A 27,745-nucleotide genomic window follows, 5' to 3' on the forward strand; every position below is an offset into this window, starting at 1 on the left:
TGAGAAAAGGGGGGAGGGGGTTCCGGGAAAGAACAGCATCGGCACTTAATTAATTCTCTAAATGTGGTAGGCATTTATTTCTCCTAATCATCGTGGGGTATGCAAATCGATCTCTCGCTCTTCGCTCGCGCGTCGCTCACGCGGGCGGGCGCGCGCGCCAGGCGAGGGTAACAATAATAACCAGAAATTGATTAACAGACTAATAATAATCTAACGGCTAGCTTATCGCCTAGGAATTTCGTGTTAGTGTCTTTCCATATTAAATAATTATGTACACGGCTTTCGGGTTAGTCGTAGCCCGCGACACGTTCGCGCATCGGGGGGGGGGGGGGGCAAAAGGATGGGGTATAAATAGTCACGGTTGATGTAGTCGTACGTTTAGCGAGCACACACCGNAGGGGCAAAAGGATGGTGTATAAATAGTCACGGTTGATGTAGTCGTACGTTTAGCGAGCACACACCGCGCGCGCGTCTTGTATATTTATATATATATATGTATGTAAACCTCGTCACTATTAAGGGCACAACAAATTCATTGACTAACGTGCATTATCAATGCACGCACGCACGCATGCACGCACGTATCGCGATGTAACAGTAGTATGCGCTAGGAAATTAAAACGTACACACGTATACGGGTCCGTGTGCGAGGCGCTGCGTTCGGAAACTTCACCTGGGTGCACCTCGGGGAGTGTAAATTTCCACTTTGAAATTTCAGGCTGAACGCCTGAACTGTTGCATTCGAAATTTTCATCAAGATTCATATTTTCATATACAAGGTGTAGCTGAACTCCACCGACAAACTTACAGGACAGATTCTATCGTTGAAAAATAAGTAGAAAAAGTTTTAATAAATGCAAAAGCTTGGCTTTCGATGTTGCTTTCGGAAGGTGGTAACGATGAAAGAAAATGTGTCGCAATAAGCGGGTCAAGAATGCACAAGAATGGTAATATTTTTTTTTATCTATTTTTGGAGATTGTATCTATCAATTTTGATATTTCTGATAAAAGGCTTGTAAATGAGCTAGATAAATTGCTTCCAAGAATCCAGGCATGCGAAAACGTTAGAAATAATGTAGCAATATTAGAATGATATCTTCAAGTTAAAAATCGTATACGTTTGAAAGGATATCGTACGTTCTATCAAATATTTTTCCTCTCAATTCATGAGAATTATTCTTGGATAACAAGAATATATTTTTAATGGAACTATATAGAATTTCTTCGTGTAAGCAAGTTTTATCTCCACATAAGATTATACATTCTTTCTTATATATAAAAATATGAGCCTAGAAATGATACCAATCGTTTTCCTTGTATTTATCTATACTACAAAAGCCTAAAACGTTAGAAAGACGCTAGTTATGTACTGACGAATAACCGGTCAATATACGATCCTCAGGGATCGCCAATAGTACATTGACGTGATAGATAAAAATTGTCGTTTAGCAATTATCCGCACCCTGCACAGAAAAAAAAAGTCTCAAATCAATGATAGACATCTTCATACATAAACAAGGATATTATAATCTTCTCAAAAGATTTTTAGTCTTGAATTGAATGCAACACTTGCATCAATATAAATTCAATTAAATCAATAAGAAAAATCCCCTAAGAAGATTACAATATTCTTATTTAAATATCAGAATATTTATTATTGATTTAAGGCTAATTTTTTTTCCGTGTGAGTGAAACCTGGTCCTGCCGCCATTCGCTCTGCTCTCCTCCGGAGAGTGTTTCCGAACGCCGCTTAACGTGATCGGGTGGCCGAAGAGAGGATCCCGAGATTCGAACCGCGGGCTCCCGAGGACGTCGCGACGGAAGTTCTCGTCGGGGTAGAATTGACTTCTGCCCGGGGAGAGGACAGGTTCGCGCGGTCGAGTCTCGGAATCCGCCCCGAGCAAAACGCGTTACACACCACTTTTTGCACGTACATACGCTCCCGCCGATATACTACTTTGAAACGTCTCTTTCGTTAATTATTCTTTACAAACTAACGTTAAAACTTACTGAACGTAGTATCTAATGGACAGATACAATTTCAATTGGCTCTCTCCGGCTTTGCGAACTATACAGGGCTCGTGTTTGTATCTACAATATTCGGTCGACGATTTGCGTGCGTAGTCTGACAATTTTTCAGAATCTCTCTTTATCTCTCACACTTTCACTCACTCTCTCTCACTCACTCTCACTCTCTCTCTTTCTCGCTCCCGATTCGTCCCGACAATCGCGGGCTGTACACTCGCGCATCTCGAAGAGGAAAACTGTTACGAAAGTTAAGTCGGATACGCAAGTTCGAAAATATGCAAATTTACAGGACTGGGCAGTACCGCGGGGATACGTGGATTTCGAATAAATAACTTCGAAACACACACACACACACGCGCGCACACACGAAAAGATGCACACGCACGCACACACACACATACACACACACACATCGGTGTCTCAGGAGTATGCATATCCCGGAAAGATGATTCTCCTTTCTGCCGGATAATACTCGTTGCTTAGCTCTGAGGTCGTTCCTAATATCGATTATCGGCTACTGCTGGATCAGGTATGTGTGTGTGTGTGTGTGTTCACTACGACGTTATTAACGCATTCTTTGCGGATGATTAGCACGGATAATAACAACGGGATTCACGTAGCGCGAATCTCCACGAAGGTTGAACCCATAAATAAAAGGTATCTCTCTCTGTCTATCGATCGACTGAACGACAAGAAAACTTGACGCATCGGTAGGATTAAAAGAAAGCCAACCGGCACAAAGTGGGCTGAGGTTCGGTGGGGGGGGGGGGGGGNGGGGGGGAGGTAAAGTAAAAGGGTTGTTGGTGGTGGCTGGTTTGTTTTTAATACTTGTGAAGAGGTGTGTAATGCTGAGTGAGTGTCGCACGTGCTAGTCAATGCCACATTACTCGCCCATTGGTTTTTAGTAGCTGAAACAGATCCACAACACAACAGTAGATAGGTGACACAGGCGTGCGCGCACACACATACACGAAACCAATCGATCGAACGATCAATCAATCAGTCGCTCTTCGTGCCAGAGACTGAAGCCCGATACTAACCGGTAGTAGTTAGGCTTGAAAGGACCCGCCTTGTTGAGGCCCATGTACTTCGCCTGCTCGTCCGTCAGTTCCGTCAGGTGCGCGTCGAACGTGGGTAAATGCAGCGACGCGACGTACTCATCTGCAGGCCGACGTTATCGACTTACTTTGCGCTCGACGTCTGAATACGCGACACTGCGTTTTTGTGTTCATTGCATCTGAAGTTCACGCACTTCAAATTAAGGTGAGTCTACACCAAGCGAACGAACAGCGATGTGCGATGCAGTGCTGCCATTCAGTCTCATCGGTACGAAACAATGAAATTAGCTGCTTCGTGGCAGAAAAGGTAACAAGAAGTAACCTCTCAGACATCAAACTAGTGATGTCAAAAGTGATATTTTCCGTCAAATTCTAAGAATAACTATTGTACACAAGGTTTATCTTTGAATTTTAGCGTCTAACGCGCACGAGGCTTTCCCGAAAACCACCTGGTGGGCCCGAAAAGTTCCGCTCGGATTCGTCGTGACGTCGCGCATTCTCCGAATTGTAATAACGAAAGTTTGCATTCGCGGTTCCTTCTCTGTTCGTTCGCTCAGGGTATACTCAGCTTTGGACGAACATGTGTGTTCGTGCCTCGCAATTGTGTGTGTACACACATACCCATCTTCTTCGGTAGCAAGTAAACGTCGCTCTTGTACCGTCCCGGTGGCGCGTTGAACAGCTCGATTAAGGCCAGCGCTTGCGTAGCGGCAGTAATAGACACCACGAACGACGGTATACTCGAGCACGACAAGTTTACCAGACGGCCTTCCGCCAGGAGCACGATGCGCTTGCCGTCCGGCCAGATCACGTGATCCACCTGCGACCTCACTTTCTCCCACGTCAGGTCGGGCGTACGTAAACTGTTCTGTTTAGACAGAACATAAAAGAGGGACTTAATTTCGTGCCTGATTAGCTTTCTTTTTTTGAAAGACAGAGAAAAAAGAGAGAGAGAGAGAGAGAGAGAGAAAAAAATGGTAGCGAGCTAAGAATTATTCCTTCAACAGTGAATCGCAGTACAATATTTCTGTTCTGTGTAACAAACATCAACCAACAACAACATTGCATGAATGTTACAATTCCTCACTCAACGAAGCAAATGCAACATAACATACGTTGTACGTAGCGTTCACATTGCCGAGCGGGAAATTACAACACCGTCGTAATGCTGCTATTGATTGGTGTTTACTGGCGAGTTAATCTTCGGAATGAGCCGTGCGTGATGAAGAGGACAAAGAGTAGCGGGTGATATGCACGTACGATGTCAATCTCGGTGTTGCTGTGGCCCATATTGCACACCACGCATCCGTTCTTCATTTTGTCCATGTGCTCGCGCGTCACCACGTTTTTATTGCCCGTCGCTGTAATAACAATGTCTACATTTCGAATGACTTCATTGAGTTTCATCACTCTGAAGCCGTCCATGCTGTAAATGCGACAACACACATATATATGTATATGATCTCCGCCACTTGCTCCCGGACTTGGCCCGTGCGGTTGGCCAGCTTTATCGCGCGCCTTACCTGGCTTGCAGCGCACATATGGGATCGATCTCGGTGATATAAACGATGCAGCCCAAGCCCTTGAGGGCTTGGCAGCATCCCTTGCCGACCTCCCCGTAGCCGCATATTACAACCTGCTTGCCGCCGAACATGACGTCGGTGGATCTCTTTAAGCTACAAAAACGACAAATTCGATGAGAGGATTGAGAGCCCGCGAGAGACGGACTCTCTTGACTCTCGTGCGCGCGGGATAACGCATAAGCCGCACGGCTCTCCCGTAAGTCGTGCTTTCCTCGTGGTCGCGCGACATTCGACCTCCCGTCGAATAACTCACCTGTCGATAATGCTCTCGCGACAGCTGTAAAGATTATCAAACTTGGTTTTCGTCACGCTGTCGTTCACGTTCATCGCTGGGACAGAAAGTTTACCTGCCTTGGACAACTGATACAGTCTGTGCACGCCCGTTACGCTCTCTTCGACGATTCCTACACAAGGATTTACACACGCCCGCCGTTTTATTCGTTTGTAAATCAAGCCTCGACGGAATTATTATTACTATTGAATCATTGTTGTTAACAACCCAATGTTAATTCTCGATAGTTCTGATTAGAGTTTCAACTTCCTTTCATGGAATATAGTTTCTTTTATATTCATGAAGAGTTTCGCTGATTGAAGGTAGTTGTAGCATAAAATGTGTTTTTTTTTAAGAATTCATTGAAACTTATATATATATGTATATAATCTAATTATTGGCGTAGTTAGAAAATATAATAATGAATCTTATACATAACATAGTAAAACTAAAGCATTTGAATAAAAGGAATACAAAATAGTATCTCTGTAATATTGCGTGTATATTTCTCTTAATTTCGCTCAAAATTAATTTATCACTTAATTAAACAAAGTTATAGGAGAATATGTTATTTCAGTACACAATAAACTTATGTAGTGGCCCTTAATATCGCCACTGGAAATCCGGCACTCTACGATACAACTACCTTAAAAAAAAAATGGGGGTGCTAATTTCATCCAGCATCACGGCCGGATAGTTCTGAATGTAACATATTATAATTAGATAACACTGGACGCGACTGAGAGCGAAGCTGGCATGAACGAACCTTGAATCATCTTGAACATGGCGTTGTACTTCTTGAGCATCAAGTGCGTGGCGTCACCGCCGTCGTCCAATATCATATTGGGCTGCCAATTCTCGGCGGCGACGCACTTGTCGATGCACCACCAGAAGTCCTCCTCGGTCTCGCCGCGCCACGCGAACACCGGGTAGTTGGCGTGCGCCAACGCCGCGGCCACCTCGTTCTGCGTCGAGTAAATATTGCACGCGGCCCATCGTACCTGTGCGCCCAGCTCCACCAGCGTCTCGATCAGGACGGCGGTCTGCGCGTTGATGTGGGTGCAGCCCACGATCTTCGCGTTCTTCAGCGGCTACATAAAGCGAGTTTCGGTCATTCATACGCGCGCACGCACGCGCTTCCTTTCTTCTCTTTCGAGCTAATATCTTGACGGTCGCCTCATTCGCGCGTCGACGTCATCGAGACCCCGGCTAACAGCGGCGCCGTCGGCGAGAGACAGAAGAAAGGTGCACATATACACACACCTTGTCGTCGGCGGCACGTTTCCGCAACGCCATGATCCCCGGCATCTCCTGCTCGGCGATTTCGATTTCCCTGCGGCCGAAGGCGTGCTGATCGATGTTGCGCACGCAGAAGTCCGTGAAGCCCCTCTCCGTCTTCTGGATCTTCTCGCGCGGTGACACGTCATCCTCGTCAGACGAGCTCCCTGTATAAGATGCTAAGGTAGCGCCGGGTGCCGAAAAACATCGATTATTAGTAACACATCCAAGTGCATGGTTATCATCATCATCCTATCATGGGCGCGGCTAAAGGATGCGCTCGTTAAGGACCGAGAGAGGAATGTTATTCACACACGACTATGTACTACTACGAAGGCTGGAACTAATTTTTCGAAGCAGTCATATACGCACAAATATACGCTTGCAATCGCTAGAGAAAGATAGAGAAGAAAAAAACGAGGGACGTTAAATCGTGAGAAGAAGAATGAGAAGAAGAAGAAGAAGAAGAGGAGGAGAAGGAAGAAGAAGAAGAAGCAAGCTCTACGAGAGAAGTTCTTTCCGCTCTTCGCGACGAAGAGGCGGCAGAAAAGAGATTCGCTCGATTTGCTGAGCTTCTCTTGGAGGCACACACTGGGCGGCGTCCACTATGCGCTACGCGATCACAGAATAGTGCACTCGTACCGGAACTGTAACTGTCGGTGCTGCTGGCCGACAAGGAGCGGCTGCGGTAGCGGCTGGACTTCTTCAGCGCCCCGGACTTGGAGTCCTACAAGATCGAAAGGCACAGTCAGTGTCATCATGCTCACGAAGAACCTCCATGTTGTTCTTGTTTTTTCTCTTCTAAAAGGGCCGCGTTGCATCGAAAGAAATGAACTACGAACTGAAGAGTGCGTATGAAGCTAGTTCATTGTGCTGAGTATAAAAAACACAGATCAATCACGGACGATTTACAGAGAACTGTTCGAAGAGAAAGAAGTAGAGAGGCTCTTTCGGAGGTTTTTTTTTTTTAAGAAGGCCGATAACGTGTTCGTACAATGAAGCGAGATAAAAGTCCAAGATCTCCGAGCAGCATCTCCCGGCAGCGCCTCGAGCGCAGATAAGATAGAGAGTTAACGAGTTCTAATTATACCGCCGCGACAATATAATCGTGCCGTTATTAGTCTGTGTTGTTTGATCGACAGGCGAGAATGATAAACTAACCAGCACACACGATGTTTGTTACAACGAGGAGACAAAGCAGCCCTGAAGGGAGGAAAGGGGGGAGGGGGGATGGAGAAAGGTAAAATGAGTATATATATATATATATATATATATATATATACACACACATAGCAAGAGGATCGTTCTCTACATGACGTGTTTTTTGGGGGGGGGGGGGGTTNATATTGTACTCTTACTTACTAATTTCGTTCTCGCGCCGTGAAAGGCATTATTTGATGCCTCTAGGCTCTGAAATCACAACAACCACCATTTCATGATTCAAATGTCATTCAGGTGTCTGCGACACAGTCCGTAGCTTGGTACAAAGCTCCCAAAAGGTTTACACACTCGCGCGCGCACAAAAGTGTGCGCGACTCGCGCGCTTAACGACACATCGATGCTCATTTCCTTTATCTTATCTTTTTTTTTTGTTTTCTCCCTATCTCTCGGCTCGATTCCGAATCTCGCGCGTAATAATAATTTGTGTACACACCAAAGCGTTCTCCAATTGACGAGTCAATTGACGATCGATCAGACGCACCGGGACGAATAATTCCGTGAACAAGCAGGTTCCTTATGTACCGCCAAATGTCTCGCGATCTCTGCCGAATCGCGCTGATCGATTTCAAAGGAGAAACGAGTAGGTCAACCGTCGGACAATTTGAAAGCGGCACTTTTTTTCATGATAACTCAACGGTATTTTTTTCCCTTGAAGTTATTCCCGAATTATCTTTCTTTCCTTTTTGCACTCAACACAATTCACATAGTGCTAATTGTGCCACGCCTAAATGGTGTGTCTAGGCTTATGAGCGATGCATGAGTGATTGGTACCGAACCTACGGACTACTGTGTGAATAATGCTCTATATGTAAAATAATACATAAGCGTCTCGTATGCCGAGTCACAGGCACTATGTGTAATAACCGCATGCAATCACAGTTCTTTAAGTTGCTATTGTTATTTCGATTAACGAGGTAACGTAATAACACAGCTTGTTATGTGCCTGAAACAGCCATTATATAAATGTATTCGCATGAAAAATGGCAAGATGAAAGATACCAATACCTAAACACGGACCATTTTTATCGGCTTGGTCTTTAATCTTTAAATACGAATATACTTAGGTATTCAATATAGAATATATATGTTGAATATATACACATATTCTGCGTGGAAAGTTTAGATATTTATAGAGGAGAGGATGATATTACGGTCCCCTTAATATCTCCGCTATTGGATGACGAATTCTACTTCTAATTCTAAGGGTTACTTATGAAATCATTTGTTTAGTAGCCCACTCATGCAGCTGCACGGTAAAAAATTTTGTGTTAGAAAAAGTGCACTGGAATTTTTTACTTTAAATAAATTTATACAACCAAACACTGTGTTCTTTAAAACAAAACTAATTGTTTAAATCTATTTTAGTGCGGGGCCACATTACCACTCTTGTTCTTTTTCGACTCATAATGCAATATCGCCACATTTTTTAAAATAACATCCAAAGTGATAAATATTATACAATTTTGTATTCAGAATCGATTAAACGATACTTTGGCGAATATAATCATTAAGTTTTCATTTTTAAATATTAATTATTAACAAAGTAATTGTGTACAATATAAATGGGAGGCTATAATATCATCTTCTATTCAAAGACCAAAACAATAAGAACGTTCAGATTTACCTACGTGTACAGATATTGATATTCTTACTTTATACTTAATTTCTGTGCATCGAGACTCGAACGATGTTAACGAACGACAACGTCGGTCGCGATCTTATAATGACGATAAGTAAATTAAGCGCACTCAATTTCCATTATTTCTCCACCCTCTCTCTCTCTCTCTCTTTCTCTCTCATTTACTCTCCTATTTGCCCGTTTCCTGGACGATTCGTTTAATCGACACGGCGAGAAGTGTGAGGAGCCAGCGGCAAAGCGGAATTTCTCAGACCAGACACAGCTGCAAACAGGGGTCTCAGTATACTCGGTATACAAATAGATAACTGTTAACCAACGCCCATTCATCAAAGAGCGACATGTCAATTAATACCATGTGCCTAGTTATGTAACGACCACATGTGGTCACAAGACTCGAAAGGGTTGGGCTGACACGGGCGATATACAAAAGAAATACAGGTGAGGACTTGATAAAGACTGACAGAGACGGACATAAGTGGGGTGAAAAAGAGAGAGAGAGAGAGAGAGAGAGAGATGGAAAGAGAGAGTAAGAGACAGAGATACGAGAGAAAGAGAGAGCGAGAAAAAAAGAGAGAGAGAGAGAGATAGGAGAAACCAATGTAAATAAGAGGGACGAAAGGAGAAGACGCGGACGGAGACGCGATTCCCGATTCCTCCGGGACGAACGGGCGGGCGGCGTACACACGAACGTCGTCGTCGTCGACGGGATTCCACGCGTTTTAATCATGCATAAACCGCTCGGCAGCTTCGCCGTGAGAACGGCGGCAAATACGACAGTCGTGGCACACACGGCGGGTAAATTAACGCGAACGTCGGCGGGAGCGCGCGCGACGGCCCGCTTTTCCACGGCGGTGCGAGAGCGCGACGCAATTTACCTTGGTGTTGGACGCCGGATCGGTGATCGGGCCATCATGCAGAGTGTTTCTCGCCTCTTTCCCGGACGACGTACTGCTCACACCATCCCCGCTGTCGGCCATTTTTCGAATGCACGTCCGCAAGGCTCGTCTACTGGCCGTCAGGACGCGCTGTGCGCGCGCGGACCAGGGCTGTAGCTACCTGGGCGCTGCGCGGTGCACCTCGACACGCCGGCACACGGTCGATATCGGATTTATTCGCGTCTGTCTCTGTCACAGGTGCATAAGCAGAACACGCTCCGCGATGTGGAGCCGGCGCGCGAGACCCTCCGGCGTGTCTCTTGATGACACGTGTGACGCGTATTTCAATCTTTCTTAAGCTTTATCGCCGAGAAAGGAAGCGTGTCACAGGAAACTGAAACATAACCGAAGATACTTTTAAATTACAAGAAAGATCGCGTCTCTCTCTGATCTCGTTAGAAACGAAAGCAGCCGTGATTTGAGACGTCAAACGCTGCACGATCACGTGAACAAACGCGAGACAACCCCCACCACCGCCCGGTATGAGAGATGACTCGGGGCGCCGTCCCCTGCGCGCACGGCCCTGAGCGCCGGCGCTACTAGCCGGGCGGAAAACATCGGCGTACGCCGATGCGTGCCCACCCGCCCAGCAAGATGGCTCCTCTCCGAGCCGACACTCGGTGTTTGACGTGAAGTTATTTACACACCTGGGACCCCGCGCTGCTCACGGGAGACGTGCCAGCCGTCGCGTCGATGCGTCGCGGTGCCGCGCGAGCGTAGAGGAAGCCGCCCGTTGCTCGGCGGCCCCCGTGTCAACGTCACGTCACGTCGCCTTGTCGCCGTCACGTCGCGCATCGCATCACGGCGTCAACGTCGCGCCGCGCCGCGTCGCGTCGCGCCGAGTCCAGCCGAGCCGACGAGAGAGCAACGGGCGGGCGGGCGACGACGGGTACGCTCGCCGAGGAGCCGATCCGGATCCCGCGACCGCTCGCGGGACCGAGCGACAGAGCCCGGTGACGACGACCGAGGCCCCCCGAAGAAGAGGCAGCGTGCGCTTCCCCATTCAGGTAGAGAGAGAAAGAGAGAGAGAGAGAGAGTGTGTGTGTGTATGGTGAAAGAGTGAGAGAGAATGAGAGATCGCCGTGATCGTCGCCCCGGTAGACCTCGCGGACACGCCGACGACGAGCGTCGCCGATGGCGAGGGTGTGCTTTTTTCGCTTCTCTCCCCCGTCACTCGAACGGCCGTCACACCGTCATTGTCACCGCGACTTGGCCGTCCTCGCCGGGAGCGAGCGCGGTTGTGTACAGTGCATATCGATCTACACCCGCGGCTGTCACCCCGACGCGTCGGGACCGTCGCGTCAGCGAGATCTTTCGCGTGTCGCTCTGTCTGTCTCGCTCCCTCGCTCGAGCGTTTCTTCCCCTTTCTCCCGTCCAGTCCCGGAGCCGGGACGTATGCACGCCTACTTTGTGCGCGTTGCCGAAAAGTGTCGGGAAGTGCTGGGGCTAAGGAGGGGGGAGGGGAAGAATGAGACGGACAGCGGACGCGGGCTTTCATTCTCCGTCCAGTTGCGGTTGCCGTACTTCCTTTCAATTTTCATCTTTCTCTTTTTTTTTTTCCCTCCAGTGTCCGGAGGATTTGTGTGCACCTTTTCCCGTTACGAGTGCAAGAGGTGTAGTGCAGTTGCGGGAGGAACGTGCCTGTAGTTTCGCGACGGCCGAGTCCTCTCCGGCACACACACACACACATATGTCGTTTCCCTCTCGGTGTCGTCGTCAGACTCGCTTTCGTCGGGTTTCCCTTCGTGAGCGATTTTCGATCACTCGGCCTTCTCTCGCGGCCGTCGAACGTGCGTCCGATCCCGATTCCCAAGACGGACGCGCCGATCGCGAGGACGGTTGCGTGCGAGAACGTAGACGACCCTCTCCGCCCCCGTGAGAAAGCCACGGCCGCGGCCAGAAATAAGCAAGGTCGCTATTATAAAAGCGCGGAACGCGCCGATAATCCGATAACCGCGCGCGCCTGATGTAATCTCGGGTGACGCTCGGAAAAAATCTTTCCGAGATCTCCCTCTCGTCGCCGCTTCTCTCACGTACTGTGTCACCGCCGCAGAGCCGCGATCCCCCGAAGGAAGCGCTCACCCGGACGGACAGCGCGATGAATTCTTCAAGTGTTCCGAGAGTTTTCTACCTTCCCCGAATTGTAATTCTTTGGAAATTCGTAGAAGAATACTATAAGAATCCGGGAAGCTGCATGCACCATGATTGGAATTCCTGAGAACTTTTCGGAGCATTCGGAGTGTAGAATTATTTCATATCGACAGATGTTTGCTCTGATTCAAGAGGAATGGTGTTTGTGGATAGAAAGAGGAATACGTAAAATATCCAATAAAATGTAAACTCTGAAAGTAATGTTATATAAATATGATAGTTTCACAGTCAACAATATAACTATTATGTTCATATGTTATACAGGGTGTATCTGAACTCCGACGAACTTACAGGGTAGCTTCCATGTTGAAAAATAAATATCAAAATGTATTAATAAACTTTACAACCGCATGAAAGAAGAAAGGATTCTAAAATTGCATATCATATAAAATAAAGACAGTAATAAATATTATACTCAGCCAATTTTAGGTTTTATAAAGTAGCAATTTATAAAATGAATCCGGTTCATTCATATTCTCACTCAATGGAACGTCACTGGTGTCCTTTTTATTATATCGAGATATTATTTACTTATAAAGAAAGTTCCAGTTGCAATAATGCACACACACAAAACACACTGGAAGGTAACACAAGCATTTGCTGAACGCAGCCACAGGAAGTAATTGCAACGAACAAGATACTCGTAATTCCTCATAAATTCCCCGAATATCCCAAGTACCGAATCCCGAAGTTCTCGCTGTAACGAACCTTTGAAGAATACTTCAAGACGAATTCGATTGTAGTTAATTCTTCGAGAATCCTCCGGACGTTCATATTCTTTCTCATCCGGCAAGTATTCATTAAGATGAATCCCCCGTAAACTTCTGTTCACCGTGCTATCTGGGCATACCGTTGAAATCGCCCCGGGCACACGTGACTTTCCTACGATTCCGCCCTTTGTCGATGCCTATTGGCGCAATTAGCATGACACAGGACTATTGTGAACAACTCTTTCAAGCGTAATGCATGATTCATAGCTGTATTTTAAGAGACACCGAGCGAGACACGCGGTGTGTCCGATCTGGCGAGTAGGAGAGACAGTAATCTAGCCGCGAACCGCGAGTCTCGAGCCGCGAACGAGATTTTCCACGGGAGCTTCCACGTGTACCGTCGCTTATACCTCCTTCCCTCTCTCTGTTCTTCTTTCAGATACGCAGTGCCATTCCAAAGAACCATTGCTCACAGCTGTGCTAAACTATAAACGCTATGCTTAACGATAGATAGTGTTCAAGAGGTTTTCACATATACACATGCACACAAGCACACACACGCACAATTCTCGTGTGTGTGCGATTTAGATTTAATAACGTAACGTTGTCACACAAACACACACACACATACACAACCCCCACGCATCCCTAACAAGAGCATAAGAGCTCCGAGCGAGGCGACTGGCGGAGGAATCCAAGAAGAGGACCACGTCTATCGTGTGTGTACGATCCGGACACACGATCTGTACCATAAGTCGAGGAATCGTCGACGTGTAAGCAAGCGAGCCGATTGCCGTCAGAATTCTCGAGGGAGATGTTATCAAAGGGAGGTTGAATCTCTTTCTCCCCTCTCGCCAACTTCCCGGCCCGGAGTAATGACCAAAACTGTAAGGACGTATTTGCGTTAGCCGCACGGATCCTTCGTTGGAAAATTTCACTATGTCTTGAGGGACACTGCCTTGTGCCCCACGAGAGTAAGAGAGAAAGAGAGAGAGAGAGAGAGAGAGAGAGAGTGAGAAAAGATTAGTCCTGACAATTTGTCGATTCGGTGATATCACAGAGTGCTAAAAATGGCGAGGAAGAGCGACAACGCGAAGAGCATCAACGTCGCGGTGGTTGGACTGTCCGGCACCGAGAAGGACAAGGGACAGGTCGGTGTCGGCAAGTCATGCCTGTGCAACCGCTTCATGCGCTCCCTGAGCGACGACTACAATGTGGAGCACATCTCGGTGTTGTCGCAGGTAAAGCCCCGTTCTCTTCTCCGTGCTACTGGATTAATTAACGCCTTCGCGAGATGTCTTCGCGCATCGTTATAATTACACCTTTCGATCTTCACGCGTCACTCAAGTTATAACTTCTTAATCTCTCTACACGCACTATTTAAATTACATTTCCTAACTTCAGCTAACCCACGCTTATTCTCGAGTTTTTAATTCGCCACACTCCGGTCCGTCGGACCGCTTTTGTCGTCTTGTCATTTTCATTTTAATTAACTCTGACTAATTATATTAGTTAATTATATTTACAATTGGTTATGATTAACTATGATTAGATTGTAGTTAATGTTTTAAGCTTGTAACGTGGAAATTGGAAATATACAGTTTGAATAAGATGCTTGTGATATAGGGTCGAGAAAATGATTTGAATTTGAACTAAGCTTGTAACGAAAAAAGTATTTTTGGAAAAAATGTTCAGATGGTTTGGATGGAAATGCGATTTAAGAAAAAATAACGTTCGTTCGTTGTAACGGACAGCTGATACTTTAAGAAAAAAAGAAAAAAGAGTATGCCGTGTGAAAACTAGAAAACCGAAAAACTAGAAAAACCGTTCAACGGTCCACTGGACCGGAATGTGACGAGCTATGAGTTAACAGGTTCACCGCCGTGCTGATCTTTATTGATTGTTCAAAAGATTGACAGATGATCGGATTATTAAACATACGGTGAAGAGATACGATTGAAAATGCACGTACAGTTTTTATCTCGTTCCATTGGTTTCCTATTGGCCGAATAAGCAATTCTTTCGACGGGATTAATTGCAACTTACAGACAGAGAGAAAGGATTTAATACACTTGTTTGTTTAACTTGGACTTGTCTAATATAAACGTAATTTAATATCAAGTATATTTTGTTTTACCAGAATAAACCATGTTGTTTGATGGATAAATCAATATTATTTAGAGGAAATAAAATATTATTTCGCTTTCAATATAAAAAAAATGTTATATATTAAATATTGTTCCATTGAAACAAAAAGAAGTTCTTCAATATTTTTCTAACATATAGTGCTACTTCTATCAAATAATAATTTATTGCTTGTGACAACCATTGTAATGTTTAGATGAAGATACAAAAGAAATATGTTATTATTTAACATAAAAATATTTGTCGTTTGAGAAACCAAACAATTCCGTTTGTTGAATCAAACATATATATATATTGTTTGCTCTGTTCCGAAAGACAAGTTTGTTTCAATTGAATTATTTATTATTAAATTCAAAGCGATCTTTTTTTCTTTGTATTTAGGTAATTAATGCTTCAATGATATCTCTCTCGAAATATTCGAAATTCTCCTCTTTCGCAGTCTGACTTCAGCGGGCGCGTGGTGAACAACGATCACTTCCTGTACTGGGGCGAGGTGACGAAGGCGGCGGAGGATGGGACGGAGTTTCAGTTCCAGGTGATCGAGCACACGGAGTTCATAGACGACGCGTCGTTTCAGCCGTTCAAAGGCGGTAAGATGGAGCCGTACGCGAAGAGATGCGCCGCCACCAAGATCACGAGCGCGGAGAAGCTCATGTATATCTGCAAGAACCAGCTGGGCATCGAGAAGGAATACGAGCAGAAAGTCTTACCGGACGGTAAGCTGAACATCGACGGTTTCCTCTGCGTGTTCGACGTGAGCCTCGTGCCGAACCGGTCGATCGAGAAGCAGGTTGAGATCGTGGCGAACATCCTCAACAATCTGATGAAGACGAAGAAGCCGATCGTGCTGGTGACGACGAAGAACGACGACGCGAACGAGCAGTTCGTGAAGGAGGCCGAGAAGCTGATAATGCGTAAGGAGTACAAAGGATCGATCCTGGTCGTCGAGACATCGGCGCACGAGAACATCAACGTCGACCTGGCATTCATGATCGTCGCCCAGCTGATCGACAAGACTAAGATGCGCAGCAAGGTGATACCGTTCGCCGAGGCAGCCCGAGCCAGGAAGGAACTGCTGGATGCCTCCACGGAGTCCTTGCAGAGACTGATCCGGGTGCACGTGACCGACTATCGCGCCTTGTGGTCGCAGGCCTCGAAGAAGCTCGCCCAACACAAGGAGTTCTCCACGTTCGTCGAGCTGTTCGGCATCGAGTCGACGCAGCGGCTCTTCCGAAGACACATCAAGAAGCTGAAGGACGAGCAGGTGGCGAAGAAGATTCAAGGCTACCTGGACTTGCTGCCGGATATCCTTCACGAGATCTGCCCCGACATAACGAATCTGATTAACGAGTAAGTGCCTCGCGTGACCTCAGGCGCGGCTTCTCTTCGTCGCGCCGGTTCATGGCTGAACGTTCCGCGCGCTGTTTCGCAGAGAATGGTCGGCTGTGCAACAGTACATCAAGGACCATCCCGACTTCCACCAATACTTCTTCGAGTGTCCCGAGGACATACCGTGGATCGACTGCGACTTCGGCGAGAGCAACGGCACGAAAATCCCCTACGACGTGTTGGAGACGCCCGAGGCCGAGACCGTATTTAAGAATCACATCAACGCTGTGCAACAGGAGCAACGGCGACTGGAGTAAGTACCTCGACGACGGTGTGACCGTCGTCTAACGACGAATTCGATCACTCACGCTACATTCAGTGCACGCTAAAGGCTGCTATGTACGAAATAGCGTTCGTACGGCAACGCTAATCCGATTTAAGGTGTGCTCGGGGGATGCGCTATCAACGTTAAAGCGTCACTCAGGATTGCCACAGAGCTGGAAAATCGAGAAAAGTCGTAGGAATTTAAATTGGCTAGGGAAAGACCTGAAAAGGTCAGGGAAAGATACAAAAGAGCCTGGAATTTTGAACTTCGCTCACAATTCCCTCGAATGTTTTTATTCAAAATACTTATTTCCTATTTACTTGTACATAATTATTTTTCATATTATATCTAACATTTATAGTCACCTGCGTTCGTAACTCGCACACTTGACAAATCATTACGTGTCAGGGCCGTAAAACATAGAAAAACTGAAGCAATAAGAAAAATGGCACTTAACATCGACGCAGTGAAAGCTATTAGCCCGATTCTGTGTTGTTCGCGTAAATATGGATTACGGGAAATACTAAATCTGATATCTGTGTAAATGCAGTCAGTGTCATTATTCGGCATTTAATTATTCAAAGTGTTTATACACTTTCACATTCAAATAGCAGCTTCATGCACAGCAGCTTTCAACGTGCACCGATCCGGCGTAGTTGGGGTGACCAAATCCGCTGTAATTGCTTCAACAAGTATCGTAAAGTCAAAGTTCGTACACCTTTCTCTCATAGAGCTGATAGAGAACTGATCTAGCAGTAAGTTTGTATCGTTTCATTCGACATACTACAATATAATATACACTCATATGTAATGTACTAATGCTTTGCTTCATTCTGGGTGGTGTTTCTTTGTGCAGACTTCCGAAAAGGTAATCATTTGCGCCCATTTGTCTCTTTTACTTGCCTCATTAGTCACTTACGAGTAAGTGCGTCTCAATCGGGATTAACACACGACACTCGTGCGCGTCGCGATGTTTGCCGCGCTAACATTTGCGTAACGGTGCTCGCACCTATGGTGCTCACACGTCTCATGTAAAAATAGTAGATTCGAAGTGTCTACGACCGGTCAATATTTGCCGGCGGCTAATATAAGAAGTCGATTCGCACGCGTTGCATGAATTGAGAGAGAGAGAGAGAGAGAGACGATTTACGATGAAGATAAGGTCCGGTGAAAGTGACTCGTTAAAGGTCGTTCTACAATAACGTCAAGTATGCGGCAAGATGTAGGCAATAAGCTGATTGACCAACCGCAGTCGCTTGTGGACTGTAAAGGCCGTGGCACATGGAACAACGTAAGCAGTAAGACTCAAGTCTTACTGCTTAGTGATAAGGAAATTGACCAATAAATCATTTCCTTAGGTTTATATGTTCCAAAAGGTGATAAAAGTGAGGATAAATTTGGCCTCAAGCAGAAGCAACTAGGACTTTCAACTGATTGAAAGCCTTGCCTATAACTTTGCTTTAAGTGTATATTAGCGTTAAACTCGAGCGTTAAGTCATATCCAATTTTAAACTTGCTCTAATCCGTAAGTCATGAAACGTAAAGGAAATCGGCAATTCCTATTTAAGACGTAAGCTATAAGGAAACTGGCGAATCACAATTAATAATTCCTCGACCGAAGGAGAATAATCGACTGTGATTAGTCGGTTTTCTTACTGCTTTGAGCAGGTATTGCGGACTACTTGATTTAATATGTTAAGGCTTATAGCTTAAAGCTTAATGATAAAAGCAAAGTTGTGGACAAGGCCGAAATCTACTATTATTTCTGTTTAAAGCAAAATTTATCGTCATTTCAATCGTCTTGGAATACATGAACCTAAAGAAATATACTGACTGGTCGGTCAATCGATAAATTTACTGCTTACGTCTCACTGCATACTTTATGCTATTGTAGAACGGCCTTAAGACGCTCTACTGCGTTATCGTTGGACAAATACACGACTAACTTTCCACGCGTGATTAACACGTTTTCGTGACGACAAAAATGTCGAACTCGCTGTCCAAGTTCGTATCCTTGAATCTCCGATGAAAAATCACTCGAGAAGTCTCACTCCTTGCACCGCAATCAATAGCGATCGGTTTCCACCAGGTGGAAGAAGCAATTCAAGCAGCTGCTGGAGGAAACCGGCTACGTTACGCCCGGAAAACATCTGTCCGAGGTTAGAGTTTTGTTCATGGGTCGGGAATGCTTCGAGGAGCTCTCTCACCACGATTGCCAAGAGATTTACGACCAGCACCAAAAGGAGATTATCGAGAAGGCCAAGCATAATTTTCAAGTGAGTCCCTCGGGGTTTACCTCCCTCCCGCCGTCGCACCATGAAAGATGCACACACACAACGGAGTTGCATTATCGTTGCGTTCTCGTCCGCAGGAGTTACTGTTGGAACACGCCGATTTGTTTTATCACTTCAAAAGCATAGCCCCGTCCGGCACCATCACGCAGGACGATATTAAAGAGATCACGGACGCGTTGTTGGACGATTTTAGGTACGCGCCACGTTTACGTATTATTACTCTCTCTGAGACGAACCACTCTTAATTTCCCGTGCGTGATCTCTCGCTCAAAAATGTTATATTTAATCCGCTGTTTCCGCAGATACAAAGCGTTAGATAGATTAGATCAGGATAGAAAGCTAATGCTGTTTCAACATTTGGGATTTGTGCATTGTCCCATAAGAGAGCATTGCCCGGCTTATCCGAATTGCATGGACGCGCTCATAGAGAGGATACTCGGCACGAAGGCACACAGGTAAAGAGCGGCGTCGCCGCGTCGGACGATAATAAGAGAAAAAAAATAGCGGTCTTACTTCATAATGCATATCTGGAAACGTTCTAACAGACCTTCCTCGTGGAATCACAGTAGTCAGTGGCAGTTAACGTCGGATAACAATCAGTTGAATTTAGTCATACTCGGGAGTAACAAACTGAGCGAGGAATTCGCCCGTGAGATAAGGGCGCAGACCGAGGACGACGAGGTGGAGATAGACTGCCAGTTGTACACCCTCGGCTATCGCATCATAGACGGCGACGTCGGGCTGCCGCACAACTCCTTCACTACCTCCGATTTCATGCCACACGGTAAATATTTTATTGTGCAGACTTACTGCTCGGACTTACTTGCACTTTCGAGGCGACTTTTGAGGGCTGCTACGCATCTACTTTTTTCCCCTTGCCTCTCTGCTCGTACTTTGCGCCGTGCGATTGACGGTCGTTGCCGTCGGCGTCGGGACTGTCGGCTTCATAATCTGTGAGGCGCTTCCTAACTTCTGAAAAGTTCAATCATATACGATTAGAGAGGTAAATAAGAGCCAACGCCGATGATACAGAGTTGTGTCAAACAATGAAATTTAATAAATCAATAATGATGTATGTTTCGGCCTTTGGTTTGAACTCTCTTTTGTGTAACAATAATATAGGATTAATGCAATATTATTCTAATATTATTTATTGTATGATTAATCTTATATAAAATTATATATTTTTATTTATTATTATATATATTATAATATTATTATTACATAATTATTGTACTATATTATACAAATTATTATTATACTATAACATTATTATATAAAATTATTTATTTATTATATATATTATATTATTATAATTACTGTATAACCTTATTATATATTATTGTTATACTGAAAAGGGTTTAAATCAAGGACTGAAACGTATGTAATTATAGATTTATTAAATTTTATTATTTAATGTAACTGTCGCTATATCAGTGCTATATCGGCGTTAGTTCTTACCAGCTTTTCTAACTGTATCTGATTGAATATCTCGTGAGCTGTCCAATCTTATTTTGAAAAGTTCTTGTTAAAACTAGTCCTTTATGCGTGTTATTTTTATACGCTATCAATTGTATTATTATAATAATTAAAACAATAGAATCGTAGTTTCGATAAGAAAACTCTTCATAAATTAAGAAGTGCCTCAAGTCTTATAAGTCCGTCGGTTCTGAAATTATATGCTGCGACTGTCAATCACTTGGCTCGACAGGCGAGCGGAAGAGGTGAAAAGAAAAGGGAAAGTAGACGAAGCTTTCGAAAATTACCTTGAAGGTGTAAACAACTCCGAGCCCTGTGCTTCTCCGGGAAGATCCCCGCGTCTCACGCGCGTCTCGCCTTCTCTGTTCCAGGATCTTTTTGTATTTACGCGAATGAGGATTCCTTCGAGTACATTCGGTCCTCCTTGGAGAAAACCCTGTTGTCGAATTTAGAGCAGGAGGACAGGCTACCTTTCCAAGGACTGCCTATTGTAATAATGTTCGTGCCGGAGTCCAGTATCGACGAGATGGAAGCCATGAGGCTCAAGGAGGAGGGACAGAATCTCGCCGACAGGTAATGGTGTTGTAGTCGCAATTGATTGACCGCAAATTGGAGAATTCGCAAAGTGCACTGATTACATCCTGTTGATGTCGCGCGCAGCCTGCAGTGTCCGTTCATCGACGTCTGCATAGACGATCTGGAACAGGACAAGAGGTTCCCAACTCCGCTAGTGAAGGACGCTCTGCAGCAGCTTATACAATCCATAAATCACAGAGCTGGTTTTTTGAATATATATCAGAGCGTCATCGAGTGCTTGGAGCCTGACATCAGGTAGAGTATCGCTGGCGAGTCGCTCACACGATTGAACAATCAATAATCACTCGTTTTACGTTTATTTTGATTTCAAGGTAACAGTGTTTTTACCTGTGTGACTAAACTGCTAAACTAACTGATAAACTTGATTAAACTGATGTTTAATTTGCATCTTACCTTTTTTTTTTTTTACCGGTTGTTTTGATTTTCAGGATAATAATGTGCATGTTCTGCGGCGATCCGTACTCGGTCGAGAACGTTCTCGGTCCGCTGCTCAGCCACCAGTGTTGCTTTCTAAGCGGAGACCGGTCTATAGTGTTGGAAACATTCCTGGGAGAATCGAAACGTCGGGTCGAGGTCATTATCTCGAGTTTCCACGGCGCTAACGCGTTCAGAGATGAGCTGGTGCACGGCTTTATACTTGTCTACTCCACGAAGCGGAAAGCGTCGCTCGCAACTCTCAAGTACGTATCGGCGACGTAGCGTGACCCTTGAACTTAAAGCGAAACTACGTGCCACGTTGAACACTCGCGCGTCCTTGTTCCAGTGCTTTTTCCATGAACATACCAAATCTGCCGATACAAATAATGGCTGTAACCGACACCGGCGGCGCGAACGCGTTCTTCAGCAACGACTTGAGTCACTTGCTCATTACGGAAGGCAATGCTACGGCGGACAGGCTGCAAGCGCATTTCATGACATCCGCGTCCAGCTGTCAGCAGAAAAGTGAGATATCGCGACACTCGACCAGATCACGTTATTCTAATTATTTGTTATTAATTCATCTTACTAATTAATTATTATTATTTCTCTCGATCACGTTCTTCTAATTATTTTTCTCGATCCCGTCGCTTTAATTCATCATTTTCCTCGATAATGTTCTTGTAATTATTTTTTTCGATCACACGTTATTTTAATTATTTTTCTTGATGACCTTCTCTAATTAACTATTTTTCTCGATCACGTCGTTCTAATTAGTTATTTTTCACGATCACGTTACTTTTATTAATCATTCCCCTCGACAACGTTTTCCTGATTAATTTTCTCGATTGCATTGTTCTGATTATTTTTCTCGATCACATTATTCTAATTTAATTATTTTTCTCAATGCATTATTCTAATTAATCATTTTTTTTCGCACAGCGGCGTTTTATACGCCATTCTTCAAAGAGGTGTGGGAGAAGAAACCGGAGATCGAGCAAGCGTTCAATATGGAGGAGCCGGGCAATCTGAACGACAGCGGAGAGGGCACCCTGGAGTACTCGGCCCTGCACCCGATGCCGCCGCCACGACACGAGAGCTATCATCTCCAGACGCCGGATGACGGGTAACTATTCTAGACGTGGCTCCGCAATAACAGAGCGAACTGACTTATTGCCTAATACGCCACTCTTTCCCTCTCTTTTTCTCTGTAATTCAAAAGTCTAACGTGAAGCAGTATGTCTGTAACTTTCAGAAGCGGCTCCGAGTCGTACGAGCAGTTGACGCCGGACGGCGATCTCGGGGACACCGGCCTGACCGAACAGTTCGTCGATCACCGGGCCACGCCGAGCGACGACAGCGACATTTACAGCCAGGTCGACTTCTATCGCGAGGAACGGGAGAGGGATCTGATGAAAAACGAGGACATCACGAACAAGCTGTCCGGTGAGTTCATCCGAATCAGACTCGCGCGAAGAAGCGCCGCAATAATCGTACCTGAAGATTTATCGAGCCTATGAATCTCCCTTTTTTTGTTTGTCTCTCTCTCTCTCTCTCTCCTACGTGACAGGTTGGGTGAAGGACACGTTTATGCACCAAGACGGAGTTACCAACAGCTACTCGCACAGAGCCTTTACGACAGGCCGGCGACACATTTCCCAGGCTAAGCCGCGGCCGAAAGGTAACAGCCAGACGTTGAAGCAGCCCGGGAAGATCAATCTGAAGGATTTCTCGAACGTGACAGACGCGATAGCCAGGATGACGATAGGTGAGAAAGACGAGCACGGGCCGAAACTGACCACGATGGGCCACGCTCCCCTCGCCACGCCGGAATTGGTCGACCTCGGCTCCGAGTACGCGCAGGTGAAGGACGTGGTGCCGAGTATGTACTCCGCGTACGACGGCGATTACATGTACGCCTTGGTACAGGACTCCATCGGCAATAACAAATCTAAGCTGCGTCATCGGCGCGAAAAGGGACAGCCATGTAAGACCATCTCTTTTCGGCGCAATTATCATTACATAACGCACATTATCGTTACGTAACATACATACACATACCAATTACGTTGTAATACGTAACTCTGTACGTTGGAAGAAAGAAAAGGATTTCGAGACTCGTAATGTTCAGCAAAGGACATTGGCTTTTCCTCTTCTAAGGTACACAGGATCGTTACCGATGTGTAAGAATTACTGACGTGTGCTTACTCACGATGATTGTGTGTGGCGAGCAGCGTACAGCGACTCCGATTCGGAATGGAGCTCTTTGGAGAGGCAGAGGGTGACTGACGCCTTGAGCAAGGCGAACAAGAAGCCCTCGTCGCACAAAAGAATACGTAAGAAACGCACCGCGATACCGGTCGCTACGCCCAAAGTGCCGTCGTTGGCCAGCATGGGCAGCGGTGACGGTATAGTCGGTCTGAACTACAACATGAAGGACGACAAGAACTGGCGTGTCGATCCAGCGGACAGAGGTGCGATTACCCTCTCCCATTTGTTATACGTGGGAAGAAAATTTTGCATCTATTCCAGGCTCATATTATCATATATAAACAAGAATGCATAATCTTATATAACATAATGTATAATCTATATAAAGATAAAACTTGCTTATATATGAAAACATTCTATATAGTCCCATTAAAAATATTACATTCTCGTTACTCAAGAATAACAGGAATACGATACTTGAAATGGAACTATATAGAATTTCTATAAGCAAGTTTCAATTTCATATAAAATTATTTTATATTACATAATTCAATATCATATGTTTTTCGATTATACAATTCTTATATATGAGAATATGAGTCTCGAATTGATGCTGATACTTTTCCATGTGCCTGTTCCCCCGTTGTTATTTTGCGCAAGCTGTAATCAGCGATTCGGCAACGAAGTACATTTGTCTCTCTAGTGTCCAGCGAAACGCCCGACACATCGGAATCGAGCGATCCCGAGCACACCTCGAGGTCCAGATCGAAACAGTACAAGTATGCGGCGGTCAGTTTGCGAAAGAGATTCTCCGGGAATTCCCTGCAGCAGCAGCACTTGCAACACCCGTTCAACGTGAAGCACATGACGCAGGAGATGTTCAGCGCCTCTTGTAAGTGACACGATAGTTCGGTTCTCCGTTTGACTGAGACAGAAATCTTAATCAGTATGTATCCCGATATCACCAGCATTTACAATGATAACTCTGTGACTGGTATTATATAATTGGTACGAATGTATGCATCCGAAAAGTATGAATGTACGCCAATTTAGCGACGAACTGTGGTACGCATGTGTAATTGATTTTGAGATATATTTTACTTACGTTCAGCTTAAAAAATCACGGCTTCCTCGAATATTTCGCTCCTCCTTACATCTTCTTGATAACCTCTCTCATTTCCGCGCCGCTTCTCATTAAGTTCTCCCTTTGAGTTGCGTGTTCCACGCTTGCGCTAACTTGCATGGAACTTGTGGTTCTTTCTAGCCAAGCAGAGGGGTGAAAATACGTTTGGCATTCCAGATGATGAGTCGAGTCTGGACGTTTCCTCGCCGCGGGAGATCAATTCGCCCAGTGTAAGTTCCGATCAAGACTGACGGACCGTCGCTCAATGTCCGCGCGTAATGTCATCGTGTCGTCGAACTGTTTCCTTTCCAGTTCGGCATATTGAACAAGTCGAAGGACGGGGACAAGTTGACCAGGAAGAAGGACAAGCAGAAGGCGAAGGAGGACGAGAAGCTGGAGAAGAGGAGGCAGAAGGAGGAGAAGCTCAAGAAGCACGCGGAGAAGGAGAAGGAGAGGGAGAAGAAGAAGCAGGAGAAGATCAAGCAGACCAAGGGCCCGGGCGGCACGCCGATCTCGAGCCAGTCGCAGCAACCCTTGATCGAGGACTTCGCACAGAGCGAAACGAACCGGATACCCCTGTTCCTCGAGAAGTGCGTGCGATTTATCGAGGACGAGGGTCTGGACTCTGAGGGGATATACAGGGTACCGGGTAATCGCGCGCATGTGGAGCTGCTTTTCCAAAAGTTCGAAGAAGGTACACCATTCGTTGATATCTGCCCCCTCTCCCCCCCCCCTACCCCCGATCTCCGTCAGTCCCGTCGTTGCGCTCTTCTGAAATCCCCTTCTTCCCCTCTTCACCTGAAACGTAATTATTCTTACGTGGACCTGGTCTTTTTCTCTTTTGTGACGTTGTAGATGGCAATGTCGATATACATTCTTTGGATATTCCCGTAAACGCTGTCGCTACAGCGTTAAAAGATTTCTTTTCCAAGAGGCTACCGCCACTGATCGATAAAGAACGCATGACCGAGCTGGAGGATATATCAGGTAAGTCGGCACACTTCGCCGGATGTTAATTAGAATCAAAATATATAATACTTGAATTATTTCGAAATCTCTCGGGAAAGAGGGGTAAAATGTGAGAAAGTAATTGGCACTCGGGATTCGTTTAACGTGGAAGATCGATTCAACGTGTAGGTTTCTCCAGGAGAATGATTCACGTGCGTGTGTTATTGCCCATTAAATATTTACATCCTCCCACGAAAATTGAAATAGTGTATCGCTACAACCGTGTTCAGGCCGTGATCAGGCTATCAAAGACCCGTACATCTCTTCTTGATTAATCACCTCTACGGAGGCTGTGTTAATATAATTGACGTTAATATAATTGATGTAACATAACATTTTAAGGATCCCCTCGACGTTTATCGAAGTTCGTCATCGACTTTGGTATACCCTTAATAATCTCAGTATCGGAAACTCGAGCAATCTTCGCAGAATCTTGTTTCTGATTTTTTGTTTTTGTAGATTATAGCAGCGCTGCCATTCAGTCACTTAAATCACTTTTTGTTGTTATTTTATCCAAAGATAAACCTGGGGAAGTAAGAGTAAGTATTACTTTTTCGCTTAAATGGCTTCAGTTACTTTCAGAATTTGGCTAAAAAAAAATGTCAGTCAGTTTTAGTCACTATTTTGTTTAAGAAGTCAATTTTTGTCTATTCTGCTACAACCACTATTTCACTTTTTGTATACCTGTGACTGACTGACCGGGCAGCCCTGCTATAGTCTATATGAATGTCTGTATGTCCGAAAATCGTCATTAGAATCGCTTTATTGAGGAATTAAATATTTTTAAGAACATGTTATGCCTCTATCAGGTGCACGAGGCAAACCTATGTCGGCTACTTGCATGAACATGGAAGGTCAGTGCCCTTATCTCGCATAACACTTATCGAATCGCATTTTCTCGACGTTCTCTCACGATATTAACGCGCACCTCGTGATTTTGCAGACCGAAGTTGCAGACTGTTGGCTCTGCGTTTGATGCTCAACAAGTTGAACCCTGTAAACTTTGACGTTCTCAAGTTCATCTTCCAACATTTCGTGAAGTGAGTAATTCCGGAGTGCCCGTAGACACACGACCGGACACGATTGTTATGCGCCGTTACATGTTACAGGATTTCACATATTTTACATGTTTTGTACGTACAACTTACACATCAAAAATACAATATCAATTTCGTGTGATTTCGATTCTCCGCAGGGTCGCGGAGAATTGCAAGCTCAACAGCATGGACAGCAAAAACCTGGCGATCTGCTGGTGGCCTACGTTACTACCGATCGAGTTCAACGACCTCGGCAGATTCGAGGCGATGAGGCCGTACCTGGAGGACGTGGTCCAGACGATGATCGACCAGTATCCCTTCCTATTCTGCGGCGAGGAGGCCATCGTGATGGTGTAGTGACGAATGCGCTGCCGCGTGCACAGTGCATAGGTTGCTGTGCGAGCGCAAGTGGACAAATTTCGACGGACGGACGGACGGACGGACGAACGGGCGGGTGGACAGATGGATGAACGGATGGATAGACGGATAGGGTGAACGAACGAACGAACGAACGAACGAACGAACGAGTGGATGGACGGATGGATGAGTGGACGAGTGGATGGGAAGCGGAGCGTCGACGAGCGGCCCCGCTTGATGCGGATTCAATCCGGCACAATTTTCTACGCGGTCGACGCGACGATCGGGCGTAAACGATTGGTCTCAACATAGTTTCTATTGATATTAAACTTCGCTTTAACGCACTCGTAAACCGCGCGATGAGCAACAGAGGTGCCACGTGGGCGCGACGAGGTTCGAACGTGTCTCGAGGAGAAGAATCTCCAAATTCGAATCTCCAAATTTTCTCAGTCGTCGCCGCGTTCCGCTCGCGTTTTCCCGCGGAATGCGACGAATCGCGACACCCTCTCCTCCTCATCCCCCCCCCCCCCCTGCGATATGAGCGGAACA

The 27,745-nt window shown here is 45.6% G+C and overlaps 2 protein-coding genes and 1 long non-coding RNA gene across 12 annotated transcripts; 1 reads left to right on the forward strand and 2 right to left on the reverse strand.

Moving 5' to 3' along the window:
* Positions 1–1,610: 1,610 nt before the first annotated feature.
* LOC106747654 (adenosylhomocysteinase 2-like) lies at positions 1,611–19,847 on the reverse strand. Of its 4 annotated transcripts, none has more exons than XM_014625393.1 (11): positions 19,791–19,847; positions 9,954–10,347; positions 7,581–7,628; positions 6,861–6,945; positions 6,204–6,397; positions 5,707–6,031; positions 4,923–5,073; positions 4,610–4,762; positions 4,347–4,512; positions 3,708–3,954; positions 1,611–3,189 (listed from the first exon to the last, which is right to left on the reverse strand). In XM_014625393.1, exons 2-11 carry the CDS (start codon positions 10,053–10,055, stop codon positions 3,020–3,022), a joined length of 1,641 nt encoding a protein of 546 aa, XP_014480879.1. In that variant the 5' UTR covers positions 10,056–10,347; positions 19,791–19,847; the 3' UTR covers positions 1,611–3,019. The 4 variants fall into 4 exon arrangements, with proteins under 4 accessions (XP_014480879.1, XP_014480880.1, XP_014480882.1 ...); XM_014625394.1 differs by lacking the exon at positions 19,791–19,847 and adding an exon at positions 10,661–10,735; XM_014625396.1 differs by lacking the exon at positions 19,791–19,847 and having other exon boundaries at positions 1,611–2,936; positions 3,069–3,189; positions 9,954–10,055.
* On the forward strand, positions 10,933–27,727 carry LOC106747652 (rho GTPase-activating protein 190). Of its 7 annotated transcripts, none has more exons than XM_014625385.1 (24): positions 10,933–11,020; positions 13,314–14,115; positions 15,459–16,369; positions 16,452–16,661; positions 17,530–17,541; positions 18,763–18,949; positions 19,045–19,160; positions 19,270–19,422; positions 19,513–19,751; positions 20,818–21,019; positions 21,107–21,277; positions 21,472–21,723; positions 21,807–21,985; positions 22,403–22,586; positions 22,698–22,906; positions 23,031–23,447; positions 23,695–23,934; positions 24,375–24,563; positions 24,936–25,024; positions 25,107–25,488; positions 25,650–25,781; positions 26,612–26,656; positions 26,746–26,842; positions 26,998–27,196. In XM_014625385.1, exons 2-24 carry the CDS (start codon positions 13,945–13,947, stop codon positions 27,194–27,196), a joined length of 4,986 nt encoding a protein of 1,661 aa, XP_014480871.1. In that variant the 5' UTR covers positions 10,933–11,020; positions 13,314–13,944. The 7 variants fall into 7 exon arrangements, with proteins under 7 accessions (XP_014480871.1, XP_014480877.1, XP_014480874.1 ...); XM_014625391.1 differs by having other exon boundaries at positions 24,972–25,024; XM_014625388.1 differs by having other exon boundaries at positions 22,716–22,906.
* LOC106747655 lies at positions 21,668–24,926 on the reverse strand. The gene is made up of 3 exons (XR_001374672.1): positions 24,777–24,926; positions 21,827–21,971; positions 21,668–21,755 (listed from the first exon to the last, which is right to left on the reverse strand). It is a non-coding gene; the product is annotated as an uncharacterized LOC106747655 (long non-coding RNA).
* Positions 27,728–27,745: the final 18 nt, after the last annotated feature.

The sequence above is a fragment of the Dinoponera quadriceps genome, unplaced genomic scaffold (genome assembly GCF_001313825.1).
Source record: "Dinoponera quadriceps isolate SergipeBrazil2010 unplaced genomic scaffold, ASM131382v1 scaffold1395, whole genome shotgun sequence".
Lineage (NCBI taxonomy): Eukaryota > Metazoa > Arthropoda > Insecta > Hymenoptera > Formicidae > Dinoponera > Dinoponera quadriceps.

Coding starts and splice junctions, on each gene's coding strand:
- LOC106747654 (XM_014625393.1), bottom strand. CDS start 10,055: ATGGCCGACAGCGGGGATGGTGTGAGCAGTACGTCGTCCGGGAAAGAG. Junction 6,946..7,580: donor ACGGCGCGAGAACGAAATTA/GTAAGTAAGAGT, acceptor TCGATCTTGTAG/GACTCCAAGTCCGGGGCGCT. Junction 6,032..6,203: donor AACGTGCCGCCGACGACAAG/GTGTGTGTATAT, acceptor CGCTTTATGTAG/CCGCTGAAGAACGCGAAGAT.
- LOC106747652 (XM_014625385.1), top strand. CDS start 13,945: ATGGCGAGGAAGAGCGACAACGCGAAGAGCATCAACGTCGCGGTGGTT. Junction 21,020..21,106: donor GGACAGAATCTCGCCGACAG/GTAATGGTGTTG, acceptor TGTCGCGCGCAG/CCTGCAGTGTCCGTTCATCG. Junction 26,657..26,745: donor TACTTGCATGAACATGGAAG/GTCAGTGCCCTT, acceptor GTGATTTTGCAG/ACCGAAGTTGCAGACTGTTG.